A 12,907-nucleotide genomic window follows, 5' to 3' on the forward strand; every position below is an offset into this window, starting at 1 on the left:
TCACCGTCCCCATTAGCTTATAATTTTTGTTCGGAGCGGACGACCGAAGACCTCTAGTGGTGGATAAGTGGCCAGGTTACTGGGCGCCAAGCGAGGATGTCATCCGGGCAGCCTCTGACCTCCCGCTCCGAACAAAATCTATAACATGGTGGGGACGATGAACCCAGGAAGGGATTGCAACCATTTACGACCGGATCGCGATCACGATCCGACCGCAAATACGAGTAACACATCCCTTTGGATCACAAAAAGTGATCCAGGAGATCCTGCCACGCTAAAACCGGTCTAGAGGATCTGCTCTTTATAAAATGTGGGAGCAGGGATCCTCTGGTCCAGGATTCCTTGATTAGTTCTGGTCTTCCAACCTTTTTGGGTTAGATGTGGGACTAACTCATTTATAGGTATGCATACCATATCAACCTAGGCTGCGTTTGGTAGCCTGTAATCTACCTTGTAATGTAATCCAGATTACATTACAAAGTCGATTATTTTATTTGGTTTGATTTAAAACTTGTAATGTAATGTAATCTGGATTACAAAAGGTAGTGAAGATTTGTAATCTGGATTACAAAGCAAATGCTATGTAATCTGATTACATTACGAGGTCTTTGTTTCACCAAAGTTTAAATGTCGAATATACCCCTAGTCTGTTGTCGACTGTCGCCCGCCACCGGTCGCCGACCTTCGTCGCCGGCCGCCGCCGCCGACCGCCGACCTTCGTCCCCGGCCGCCGCCGCAAACTCTGCCAGATGTGTGGCGACCGCCGATAGAGGTCGCAGGATATTTTTGTCATTTTATAATAATATGAATTACATTCCTTATAAAAAATAATAGACACCAAACAAAAGAATGTAATCATCTTTGTAATCAAAGATTACATATATTACATTACCAAACGTAGTAATGTAATCAAGATTACATTACATTACATTACAAATTTGATTACATTACAAGCTAGATTACATTACACCCAATTAAACGTAGCCCTAGTCTCTTCTAGTCCAGACAATTTTGGACAAGAGGATCGTGGATGCCGTGCCTTGCACGTGCACGCAGAGATGCCTTTAGATCAGAAACGCAAACGCAGAGAAGGCAGCGAAGGTGCCGAGCCCCAGCCTCTTGCGATCCGCCGGACTCCCTGAGCAAAACCCCAGCGCATTCCGCCGGCGACGGACTTTCTGCGGACTCCCTAACCTCTCGTGATCCTCCTGCGACCTCCCTGAGCAAAAGCCACCGCGATCCTCCTTCGCCGGCGACGAAAAAACAGGACTCCCTGACCTCTCGCGCTCCTCCTGTGACCTCCCTGAGCAAAACCCACCGCCGCGATCCGCCGGCGACGACCCAGTTTTCCGACTCCTCCGACGCCCCACCCTGCCCTCGACCCTCGACGCCCCAAGCTCTGCCGCCGTTAGGGCTGTTTTTCAGGTATTATTTCTCACTGTCGATTCATATGTTGATGTGAGCAAGTTTGAGCTTTCTTTTGTCATCTAATGATTTTTTTATCTACATGTGTTGTGAAAAAATTTATATAACACCGTCATCCTTTCTTTCTGACATTTATTGCAGAAATCGGCTTCTTTGGTTCATGTAGAAATTTATCGGCCGCAAAAAATGTTGATTTGAAACAATATCATGTGATGATTTTCCATAAATAAAATAAATATGATTAGGTGAAAATACACTCCAAATGCTAGAAAGAAGCTATTGAGCACATGACCATCCACAATCACCTGTTATATGTCAATGAAATCTATCTCTTATGTTAATTTGATTTTAGGACAGTTAGTTGACTTATTTATCTTTGGTGTTATTGCTCTATTCAAATCAGTCTCATCTCTGTTAAATCTTGTCCTGCTATCTCAATCCCTGCAATGAAATTTGTAATTTTTTTATCAAGCTTAATCTATTCATATTACATGCATTCAATTTTCAAACAAGTTTAAAGTATCTTTGGGAATTCCGTTGAGGAATTTGTATCACACTCATTTATCAGTTTTATACCTACAAAATAATATCATAATATTTTGCAGTCCTTTTTTCTACCCTAAAATCCTTGTCTTTCTGGCATAAATTGGTGTTGTTCAGGTAAAAAGAAAGAAAAACATGGATTGGTAGCATATTTACTGTTATGTTCTAGGTGCATCAACCATCTCATCTTGGTTATTTTCTGACATATTAACTGGAAGTACAGTGTGTGGATTGGTGGCTCCATCCTTGCTTCACTCAGCACTTTCCAACAAGTAATGAAGCTGTTATGTTTCATGGCTCTACCTCGCATGCATATTTAGAAGATTTAAGATTTATCTTTACTAGTCTATCCAAGATATTTTTATCTATAATTATAATATTTTTATTTGATAATTACAGAGGTCGTGGGAGGGTGATGGCCTCCGCCGATCTCATCAGATCTTGCAGGGACTCCATTCGCCAGGTGAGAATGACGATGGTTTGCTTTCTCCTCTCTCTCCTCGATCATCGCCCTTTGTTCTTTCCTCTTTTGTCAGTTTTGAATTCATCGGGTTGTTTTTCTTTATTACTTCGCAAATAAGTATCCTTCGTTCATGCATCGGTGGATGGTGGTCGGACTATTGACGAGTGACGGTTTTCTGCGACTGATGAATTTATGTTTAGCAAATGGTTGATGATTTGCCTCTTGTTACCTTGAATAGGATCGATATTAACTTTGTTTGTTTTCTTTATATTATGATATGGTTATGAATGTGGAAGATTGTCGGACTATTTTGCTATTCAGAACTCACCAAAATTATCATTGATTTTTCCTTATACAATTAACAAGTAACAGGAACAGTGGTACACAGTTTAAGGCTTTTGTTATTGAAGAATGGTTTAGTGCGTGATTTATCTTGCTAATAATGCATGCTTTTGGCTGCATGTGAATGCCAAACGAGTTTTTTTTAGTGAAATATAAGTATATGATAAATGTTGTATGTTTTAAGTTAGTATATGGAGAATCTCCTCAAAATCACAATTGAAATTAATACTGAATGCTTGGTCAAGAATGAGCACATTTACATAAACATTCAGAATTAAGAATAACAACATAATGAATAGTATCTACTGACTAGTGAGCGTCAACATTAACACAAATCTCCTTTCAATGTGGATGTATTGGCTCTCTTAGTGTCTACGATTTCTTGACAATCTAAAGCTTTTATATTTTCGCTAAACAATATCATATGATTTTAGAAAAGGAGCACTATACATATAACATCTAACAAAAGTTTCTTCCTGTAGTGTAGGATATGGGGAATGTTGTCAATTGTGATGTTTCAGTGTAGGATATTGAGAAAGTTGTTAATTGTGATGTTTCAGTTTTTTATCTATGTGACTTTGTGAAAGCCTGTGAAGGATAGGAGCAAGGGTGTTAGGATCAAGATCCTACATAGAAATGGGAAGAGATCTATAGGGTTAGATCATAGAACTGAAGTATATGATATCAGGATCCTACAATTTAATAAGAATTCTTTAGAATTATATTTGCAATTATAATTTATTATTGACTTTTAATATATAGTATATGAATATTTTAAACAATATTATTAATTAGAAAAAGATTCTTCTACTTATGAGCCAAAAAATCTTATGTACTTGAAAATTTTCTTATTTCAAATGTCATGACACCAAAAAAATTATTTGTTATGGTAAATTTCAATTCTAATTGAGTGCAAATATATTCTATTGAAAGTTGTTGGGATGAAGATCTTGCATAGAAATTCTAATCAGACATATGATTGGATCATAGTTTCCTAAAATCCTAGCCCAATTCAAATCCTACTTTGGATCTGAATCGTTGAGGTTAGTTTGGATCCTAACCTTAAGTTCTGAATTACAATCTTGACTAGCATGGGTAGAAGTATTCTAGTTAGTATCTTGTCATAAGTGTTTCTTTGATTTATGTGCCAAATCTATTCAGTCGCACATTGCCATATAATAAAAATGCTTTTCTCTGTCTTATTATACACCTGTAGAAAGATAAATATGACAAAATATCTACAAATGAAAATAATGGAAATGGGCAGTTGAGCATTGACAAGAATTGGTTAGACTATGTGTAAGAGTAGAAAATAGATTTCTACTTTTTTCACTTTTATGGATTGATGGTTTGAAATAAATGGATGCATTTGATTGAATCCTTTAATTATGTTAAAGGGATTTAGTAATCAAATGCTAATCTAAAAATGAGTGTTTGCTGGGCCTCCACTATGTTCTTATCAAAATTGTTTGTACAAGTGAGGATGTATGCTTGTTTCTCCTTTTGTTATCTTGTTTTTGTCTTGGGGATTCTATTCTGAATCTGATTAATCACCTTTTGTCCATCTTTGGTCAACCCAAAAATTCATACCAGAATACAGTTGCTAAGAATGTTCATTTTTATGTTTTCTCTTTAAGTTCGAGGGATCTCGATGCAATTTCAATACTTTGATTCTCATGTTCTCTAGAAGCTTTCTAGAAATTGAGCCAAAATTGTAAATAATCTCACACATACTGTTGTACATATACAAAGCATTGAAGTTGAGAAGATGATTATATGGTTCATTCCACCTACAAAATACCCTCATTGTATGTCCTAGAGTAGCCATTATCTCACTGAAACACAATAGTCCATTCAATTGCATGATTATGTATCTGAATATGTACATACAAAACTTAAATAACCTAGCGGACTATTATTTTCCCTATACAATAAAGTCCTATCCTTGGTTAGATGGAATTATGACCCCAAAAATAGGAGTGTAAAACTAAAGAAGATTTGGTAAAAGATACGGAGAAATGATACAAAGGCCATTTTGCATAAAGAAATTGTTTTGTTATCTATGTGGAAGAAAACACAAATAGCAATTACTGGGTCCAGTTCATTTCTTTTCTCATGTTACTTTACTGTCAATTGTTTATCTTTTCATTTATCACAGAAAAAACTACTGTATTCTACTTTGAAATGTATGAAACAAGTTTAGCATGTTTTCAAGCAACATAAATCCATTTTACAGAAACCCTAGTTTCTTATTTCTTTGCTCCATACTTTCAGATTTCAGATACGCTTGCAGATTCCATTCTTTATCTTGATGCGGGTTGTTTGGAAGCCTTCCAGTTCATTGGAGCATTCAAAGTTCTATTGGAGCTTGGAGTGCACAGTATTTGCAGCTTGGAAAATGCATCTCCACTTGATGCTGTAAGGATTCTAAATGATCTTTTCTGTCAAAGTTCTTTTCTCTCTTTTGTTCTTTGTTCATTCATGTAAGTTCTTCTGGTATATGATTAGACACTAATCACTTACATGTGCAGCACATGTCTTTTTTTGTATAAAGTAGATGTGCAGGTCTGAACCTCACAAAATATTAGTTTTTAGAATTGAGGTGAGGTCAATTATGAAAATAAGTGATGCTCCATAAATTTGGCACGCCAAAATGAGATCTTGCTCATTTATTTCTTTTATTCAAATCAATGTCATTATCATCAAGACTTAATTTTCTAAATGTTTTGGGTTGGCTACATAAGTCTTATTCTCCTTTGAACTGTGTCCAACACTATATCACTAGTATCATCCAAATCAATTAAATTAGTTTTTATTACATTAATATTTTCTTTGGTCCCCTCTACCTTGTATACCATGGTTGTGAAGTTTGCAATGCAAATCTTAGGATCTGATAATCCTAAGGTTCAAATTGTTTTTGACGTATTTAAATCTTAGGGCCTTGATTGGTTAGGATCTTTCAAATATGACCATCAATCCTATGCTTTCTCAACCTTCCTAGGAAGGATCAAGATAATCATGACTTAATAAGATAGATTCACATTCACATAGTCCTTTTAAATTTTGACATTTAAATTTGACATCCTTTTCGTACCATAGCATCTAAAAAACTTCAATTATATGAGAAGCCTTTTTAATTTTCAAACATAAAAATGTAATCTTTTTCATTGTCATGTGTTTCAAAAATGCTAAATAAAAAATTGTTTATGGTACCGCAACAAGCATCGTAGTTAAATTTAGAAAATTGTGTGGAAGTTAACTAACTTCCAACCCTTCACAATCATATTACAGCATTCATTTATTTTTTACATAGATAATATACTATATTTCAAATAATGCAAATTTTCAAATGTTCCTAATGATATTTTACATTGAACATTAATATTTACATAAATTCTAAATTTCAAATATAATTTCAAAAAGGTTAAGTTGTAGGATCTTACGAACCTACACTTTGATCATACAATCCAATCTAACAAACCTTTAGTTGTTTGTAGTAGGATCTTGATCTTGATAACCTTTTCTGACACGTTACTCTCTACTAGATTAAACTCTTCTAACCATAAAATTAATATATTGGCCTCGGATATGTCCATATCATCTCATCATATTTTCTCCTATTATAGTATCTATCAAAGCACGCAGTTTCTCTCTAATATTGGAATTCTCTTTATTTATTTTTTCTAATAGAATAATAAATTTATCTTAACATTTTCATCTTGTCACAATATTTGTTTGTAGATTGTGAGCTGGAACTCAATGTTTGTGGGTCCTGCAAAGAAGGTTGTAATTATTACCTCAAGACTCCTAAGTGATGCACACCGATATATATTACGTTGCTTGGGCACCCATGGAACTGTTCTCCAATGTATTATTTATACTTCAATCTCAGAGGTGCATCTCTAGAGTCCTGATCTGAATTGGTAATTATTTTCACAATTGTTAATGAGGTCCTATCAAGAACAAGGAAAATCTTTGCTTTTGCTTTCAGAAATCATTGATTCAAAGTTCTTGCTTGCAAACTATGGATTTCAATTTTAATATGTTGATGCAGTATCTGTTCATTACTTCCCATCAATTGTTCACTAGAAGTAAATATAAGTTAATTGTTAGGTGGATTGACTAACCACTTATTTCAAAAGCTTAAGTTAAGAAAGATCAATTTTAACATTTACTCCCCCTTCATGTGGGTGGGTATACCTCACTCGTTTATCCTAAACCCAAATCATGAATTGATGAGATTTTTTTTTTCTCACAAGCAAGATTTGTAACTTGAATCTTCTGCTTTGATACCATATTAACATGGATTGGCTAACCATTTATCCCCAAAGTTCGAACTGTTAGGAAATGAATCAAGCTACTTATTTATTATATCTTTAATAATAATAATTTGAAAGGGCCGACATATAATTTGGTGTTGCTTAATTGTTCCATTACTTTCTAGCTTCTACTTGATTTTGATTCAACTGTTGCTGGTCTTACCTAGCTGATTTTCCATTCTTCAGTGGGTTACACTAATTAGTTTCAGCTGGTCTGTCCCTGTTGCCTGGCTAGTCTGTTTGATGTTATTTACATGGAAAACATAGGTTTATACCTGCTGTCTGAGAGTTATATAATCTGATATTAAATTTAGGTTGACATATATTAACATCTACCTGCATTCTTCTGGGTCTAGAGGCGTTTGAAAGCCTTTAATTTATTTGTGCCTACTTATGTTTACGATAATGCTTATGATACTGAAGTTGCTGGTCTCCTCTCTCTAGTATCTGTATTGCCAACCTGGGAAACAATTTCCTTTTCTCCTACAATACAAAGAATCTCCAGTAATTGCACATTAAATAGTCCCAGAGACAGGTCTGGCATCCTTGCTTTCCTTCAGTGTTCGATCTCATAGCCTCAAGCCTTATTTCAACTGGAGATTTTAGTTGCTAAAGGTTAAGAATTTCAGCCTAGGGATGGCAATGGGATAGGGCGGGGCGGCGTGGGGCGGTTTTGCCATCCTTGCCCCCATCCCCAGTCCTGTCTAATTGGGGAATCCCCGACCCCACATAGATTAAATCCCCATCCCGTCCCCATCCCCGCTTCAAATGTTCATTGTCCATTAACTTGGCTAAAAAAAGATTTTTAATTTTCAACACCTTTCATAAAAGTATTTATATAAGAATCCAGCCCCCAGGCTACGGTGCAGCGAAAGGGCGCCAAGTTGTCACTCAGACATCCGCGGTTCGATCCCAGCTACGACTCATTTGCAAGGACTTTTTTCTCCAAATGGGGCGCGCAACCATGTGATATTGTGTTTCTTGGTCATCTGTCGCTATTGCTTCCTGATTTACCCTAGCGTCGGTGGGAAACTTTTGTGAGGCCGGGTTGGTTGCCCCAGGGTGTTACTTGGTTCATTTTTTGTATTAATACAAGAATCCAATGACATATAAATACTAATATTAATTAAACAATACATATATAATAACATTAATAATCCATGGTTTTAAAACAGAAAATATCAAACTCTATTATTATTATTATCGCCCCCGTTCAATTGTGGGATTTGAAAAATCCCCGAACCCGAACCCATACCCGAAAAGACTACCCGAACCTGTCCCCGTTTTGCGTTTTCCCCACAGGCCCCTGAACTCGTGGGGAAAATTGCCATCCCTATTTCAGCCCTTGACTAGGTAATGTGTTTTGTATCTGAGCTTATTGAAAGTTTGGGTTTTGTCTATGCAACTGTGTTTAGATCATCTCGTGACCCCTTGGCTGCCATGCCAATTTAAATGTCTCTGTTATGCATTGTAAGACTCTTTTGTGCACGAAGATTATGACAAATGCAGTATCAATGAGTGTGTATCAATATTCTTTGATTGTGTTTTATAGTGCTTAACTGTGTTCAGTGTCTAACTTAATCTGGTTTCTTATTTTCTATTATTAAGCTTATAAAGTTCTCATCTAGTTGCCTTACTATGGGGGTTGCTGAACCAAAAACATACCATAAAGTTGGCAAGTGATATACAACTTCTTGTAAACTCAGCTGCTTGTTTTGACCATTTTGAAGAATTTAAAACAGTTCGTTTATTTCCTTCTGTTTGATCTGTATTGGACTGTTTGTTATTGTTGCTGCTTTTTCTTTCAGATTGCTCATTCAGTACATGTTGATTCACCCCTTGGATCTGATGCCTTTCATGAATATGAAACATTGCTTGTTCAAGACTATGAAGAACTCTTGAAAAAGTCTGAAAAGAAAAGGCTCCAACAAGAGAGGGACTCAGAAAAGCTAACAGGATCTATTTATGAGAAAAATCTAGCTTCTGAAGATGATGGTTTGAGGAAGCTTCCTTCCTGTGAAAATGATCGAACTGTATATGGTGATAATTCAATCAATTTTACAGGAAGAGTAGAATTCTCTGCAAAATTGTTTGTTTCTGTTGATCACTTCCCAATGATCTTTTGTCCTCTCTCCCCACGAGTCTTCATTTTGCCTTCGGAAGGAACAGTTGCAGAAGCATGCTTGTCAACTAACTCTGAAAATTCTATTAGTCCTGGACCTCCCTCTCTTTCAGCTGGATCATCTTCTGATGGTGATGATGTTCCTCCAGGTGCAACACTCACGGCTAATTTCCTCTATCATCTTGTAGAAAAGGTAGATTTTTTTTCATTGATATGCTTATAATTATGTGCATTTGATTTGGCATAGTTTTTTTTTCATTTATCTAGTTTTCTTTTGGCTATTATTTAATGGAGATTACCTGCTTCATGTTTGTTTTACAACATGTTCAGATGGACTTGAAGATGGAAATATTTTCTTTGGGAGATACATCAAAGATAGTTGGCAAGATGATGATGGACATGTCAAGTTTATATGATGTTGGACGGCGCAATAAAAGATCAGCTGGTTTGCTGCTTATGGACCGCACCATTGATCTTCTCACACCTTGCTGCCATGGTGACTCTTTTCTTGATCGATTGTTATCCTCCTTGCCACGTAGAGAGGGAACCTTGTCTTCTTTACCTGCATTGTCATCGCAAGTTCCAAAAATAGATGCCCATATCAAAGTTCAACGTGCACCACTTGATATAAGGGTTCCATTTGGAGCTATCTTTGGCAAAAATGAATCTGTATTAAACCTTTCCGAAGGAATGACTGCTTTTGCATCTGGTTGGAGCTCTAGTGCAATTGAGTCCAAGTCTGATGATCACACTGACAAATTTACCACTGATGCTGTACAGCATGAAGTTGATTTGCTAGGTGGATCATTTTTATCTAATAATTCAGGAACAAACTATCTTGAAGCCTTGATTGATAGAAGAGCTAAAGATGGGGCAATTTTAGTTAAGAAATGTCTTTTGGAAACTCTGCGGCATGAGAAGTTAAACCTTTCCCTGAAAGGTCGATCTGGATCCTTTTCTGCTTCAGAGATTCATACTTTACTCGAAAAATTTGCTCAAAATCAGATGTCTTTGATTCGAAATAAGGGCATCATTCAATTATCATTAGCAGCTGAAATGGTCTTAGGCGAGCCTCGTAGATCTCACTGGGATGCATTTGTCAATGCTGAGAAGATACTGGCTGTAACTTCTCAAGATACCAGTCAAAGCCTTTCAAGCCAAGTCCGTGATTTCATCAATACGAGTATCTTATTAAGATCTAATGAACAGGATAAAAGGATTGGACCATCACATAATGTTCTCTCTTTTCAAGATGCATTGCTTCTGTCAATGATAGGGTATATTCTTGCTGGGGAAAGCTTTCCAACAAGTGCATCTACTGGACCTTTTTCATGGGAAGAAGAACATTCCCTGAAAGAAGCTGTAGTGGATGCAGTTATGGAAAATCCATCTTCTGCAAAGCTTCATTTCCTACATGGATTATCTAATGAATTTGCTGAGTTGGACAAGGAGAAGGATGATTTTTCCAAGTCATCAGAACTAGATGACTTTGATGATCAATGGGGTAACTGGGATGATGAAGATACAGATAATCAAAATGCACAAGCATATGATGACATGCAGCTTAAATTAGAGTTACGAGATAGAGTAGATCAACTCTTTAAATTCTTTAACAAATTGTCTAGTTTGAGGCAAAGAAACTCAACTCTCCGAGAAGGGTTGGCTGCTTATAGTAGATATGGAAGTGACATGGAAACTCAGAAGAGCTTACTTTATAAGCTTCTAACAACTTTATTGGCAAAGTATGATGTTCCTGGACTTGTGTACCATTCATCAGCAGTAGGACGGTTTTTGAAGAGCGGATTTGGTAGGTTTGGGCTTGGACAGGTGGGTTGTTTACTTTATTCTTATTCGTGTTTGCCCATTGATTATTTGCATTAACTTTTTAAAATTCCCCTTTTCAGGCTAAACCAAGTTTTGGAGATCAAAGTGTTCTTTTCATTTTTGTCGTGGGGGGCATGAATATTCTTGAGGTATGGTTGCTTTCTTTTTGTTTCCTCTTTGGCATCAATTTATACCTGGTTATTTAGTTTTGTCTTGGACTTGGGGCCATTCTATGGTCTTTGAGCATGGCAGATTTTGAACATTGTTGGTAGTCATTTAAGGATGCATTATCATATTCTAAGTTGCTTTTCAATAGATCATTTTAGCACCAATGTGGGAAAATTGAGTTCAGCAATTTAAGATGTTTTGCACTGTCAACAATTTGGCGATGTTGTAACTTACAAGTGCTGTAATTTATAGTACTAAAATGCATGACCAAGAGTGACACCTACTTTTTTAAACGTCTTAGGTTCGGGAGGCTATGGAAGCAGTTGCAGAATACGGTAGATCTGGCATAGAGTTGATTGTTGGTGGAACAACTTTGCTGACACCCAATGACATGTTTGATTTGCTCTTGGGCTCATCCAGCTACTTTTGACCCTGTAAGACCTCCGGCTCTTTGTCTCAACTGATATAACATGTTAATCTATCTGAATCCTGTTGTCCTTCCAAATGGACTTCATGATCCTGTTGACCTTTCGAATGGACTTGTTGATCCTATGCTATGCCTATTTATGCCGGTCTCCTTTGACTAAGCTCCTTCAGCAGATATGCCCTCAAAAGGTTTCGGATAACCCTTCACTTGCAAGCCTGGGAGTTTTGAACACTCAGGAGAAACATGCTCCTGATATAAAGTTTGCCATTTCGAGAGACTTGATGATCTCTGACTGTCATATTCTGAAATGCTCTTGCTGCCTTGAGTCCTTTACACTGATGTGCTAACGTTTGTTTGGTGAAAAGTGCAAAGGGAAGGTTTCATGATGCAGGAGAGTTGCATATACCAGTTGGATAGGGGGCCTATATATTTTTACACATGTTTTCTTGTTCCTTTGTTATTCAGAAATATAAAAGTTCACATCTTTTGACCGATGGAAAAAGGATGGAGTTACATTGTCGATGTGAGCTTGGCCTCCCACTTCTAAACCATGTATTCTAAACATCATGGTATCTGATAAAAATTATGAGATAGTATTAACCATAAGGAAATTTTAAAAAATAATGTTAATTGCACTTATAATTTACAAGGTAATAGGTATGCTACGTTTATGGTTTTATATTATTTGGTAATTTGTATGGCAGACTATGGTTATCACTCGAGCTAAAGATGTTAGAAGGAAGAAACATACGAAATTCCACAAAGTATCTTAGAAGTGAGACACTTGTTACGTAGGGAAGAGGCAACACAAAGTATCTTAGTTTAAGGGATGCTCACCATGTAATGGTTGTTCATGCTTCTGATTTCGACAAATGTTCTAGATCAAGAAGGGTATCATCGTTAATTAGTTTGATAATGAACTCGATTGATCAACTGGTTGAAAGAGGCGGTGCGCACTATACACAACATACTCCAGAGGTTACAATATATTATAGAGAAAATTTAATGCTTATTGGCTCGATACTCGATGGCATCAAGTTGAATAATTTGGTATAAAGGTTAAAGGAAAAGAATCTAGTTGGAGTTTATTTTATTAGGATCTTTATGGTCTCCTTGAGGTGTTAGGATTGATAATACGCCAAGGGGGTGAACTCACCTAATTCTAAAATTCTTACAAAATAATCTAAACATATGGATATGACGTGGTTTGAAAACTGTGCTCCTAATCTACGGTGCACCGATAGGTTCAATTTTTTTCTTTTTTTTTTTTTAAA

At 36.5% G+C, this 12,907-nt stretch overlaps 1 protein-coding gene across 4 annotated transcripts; it reads left to right on the forward strand.

Moving 5' to 3' along the window:
- Positions 1-1,052: 1,052 nt before the first annotated feature.
- LOC122051633 (sec1 family domain-containing protein MIP3-like) lies at positions 1,053-12,120 on the forward strand. Of its 4 annotated transcripts, none has more exons than XM_042612848.1 (9): positions 1,053-1,425; positions 2,086-2,240; positions 2,368-2,431; positions 5,048-5,191; positions 6,515-6,667; positions 8,901-9,407; positions 9,545-11,041; positions 11,119-11,187; positions 11,508-12,120. In XM_042612848.1, the coding sequence occupies exons 3-9, from the start codon at positions 2,384-2,386 to the stop codon at positions 11,634-11,636; spliced, it is 2,547 nt and encodes an 848-aa protein (XP_042468782.1). In that variant the 5' UTR covers positions 1,053-1,425; positions 2,086-2,240; positions 2,368-2,383; the 3' UTR covers positions 11,637-12,120. The 4 variants fall into 4 exon arrangements, with proteins under 4 accessions (XP_042468782.1, XP_042468783.1, XP_042468784.1 ...); XM_042612849.1 differs by having other exon boundaries at positions 2,192-2,240; XM_042612850.1 differs by lacking the exon at positions 2,086-2,240 and having other exon boundaries at positions 11,508-11,640; positions 11,807-12,120.
- The last annotated feature ends 787 nt before the right edge of the window (positions 12,121-12,907 follow it).

The sequence above is a fragment of the Zingiber officinale genome, chromosome 3A (assembly GCF_018446385.1).
Source record: "Zingiber officinale cultivar Zhangliang chromosome 3A, Zo_v1.1, whole genome shotgun sequence".
In the NCBI taxonomy this organism is placed as follows: domain Eukaryota; kingdom Viridiplantae; phylum Streptophyta; class Magnoliopsida; order Zingiberales; family Zingiberaceae; genus Zingiber; species Zingiber officinale.

Excerpts from the sequence above, each read along its gene's own strand:
- LOC122051633 (XM_042612848.1), top strand. The coding sequence starts at position 2,384 with ATGGCCTCCGCCGATCTCATCAGATCTTGCAGGGACTCCATTCGCCAG. Across the intron at positions 2,432-5,047 it reads GCAGGGACTCCATTCGCCAG|ATTTCAGATACGCTTGCAGA; the intron begins GTGAGAATGACG and ends CCATACTTTCAG. Across the intron at positions 6,668-8,900 it reads TTTATACTTCAATCTCAGAG|ATTGCTCATTCAGTACATGT; the intron begins GTGCATCTCTAG and ends TTTTTCTTTCAG.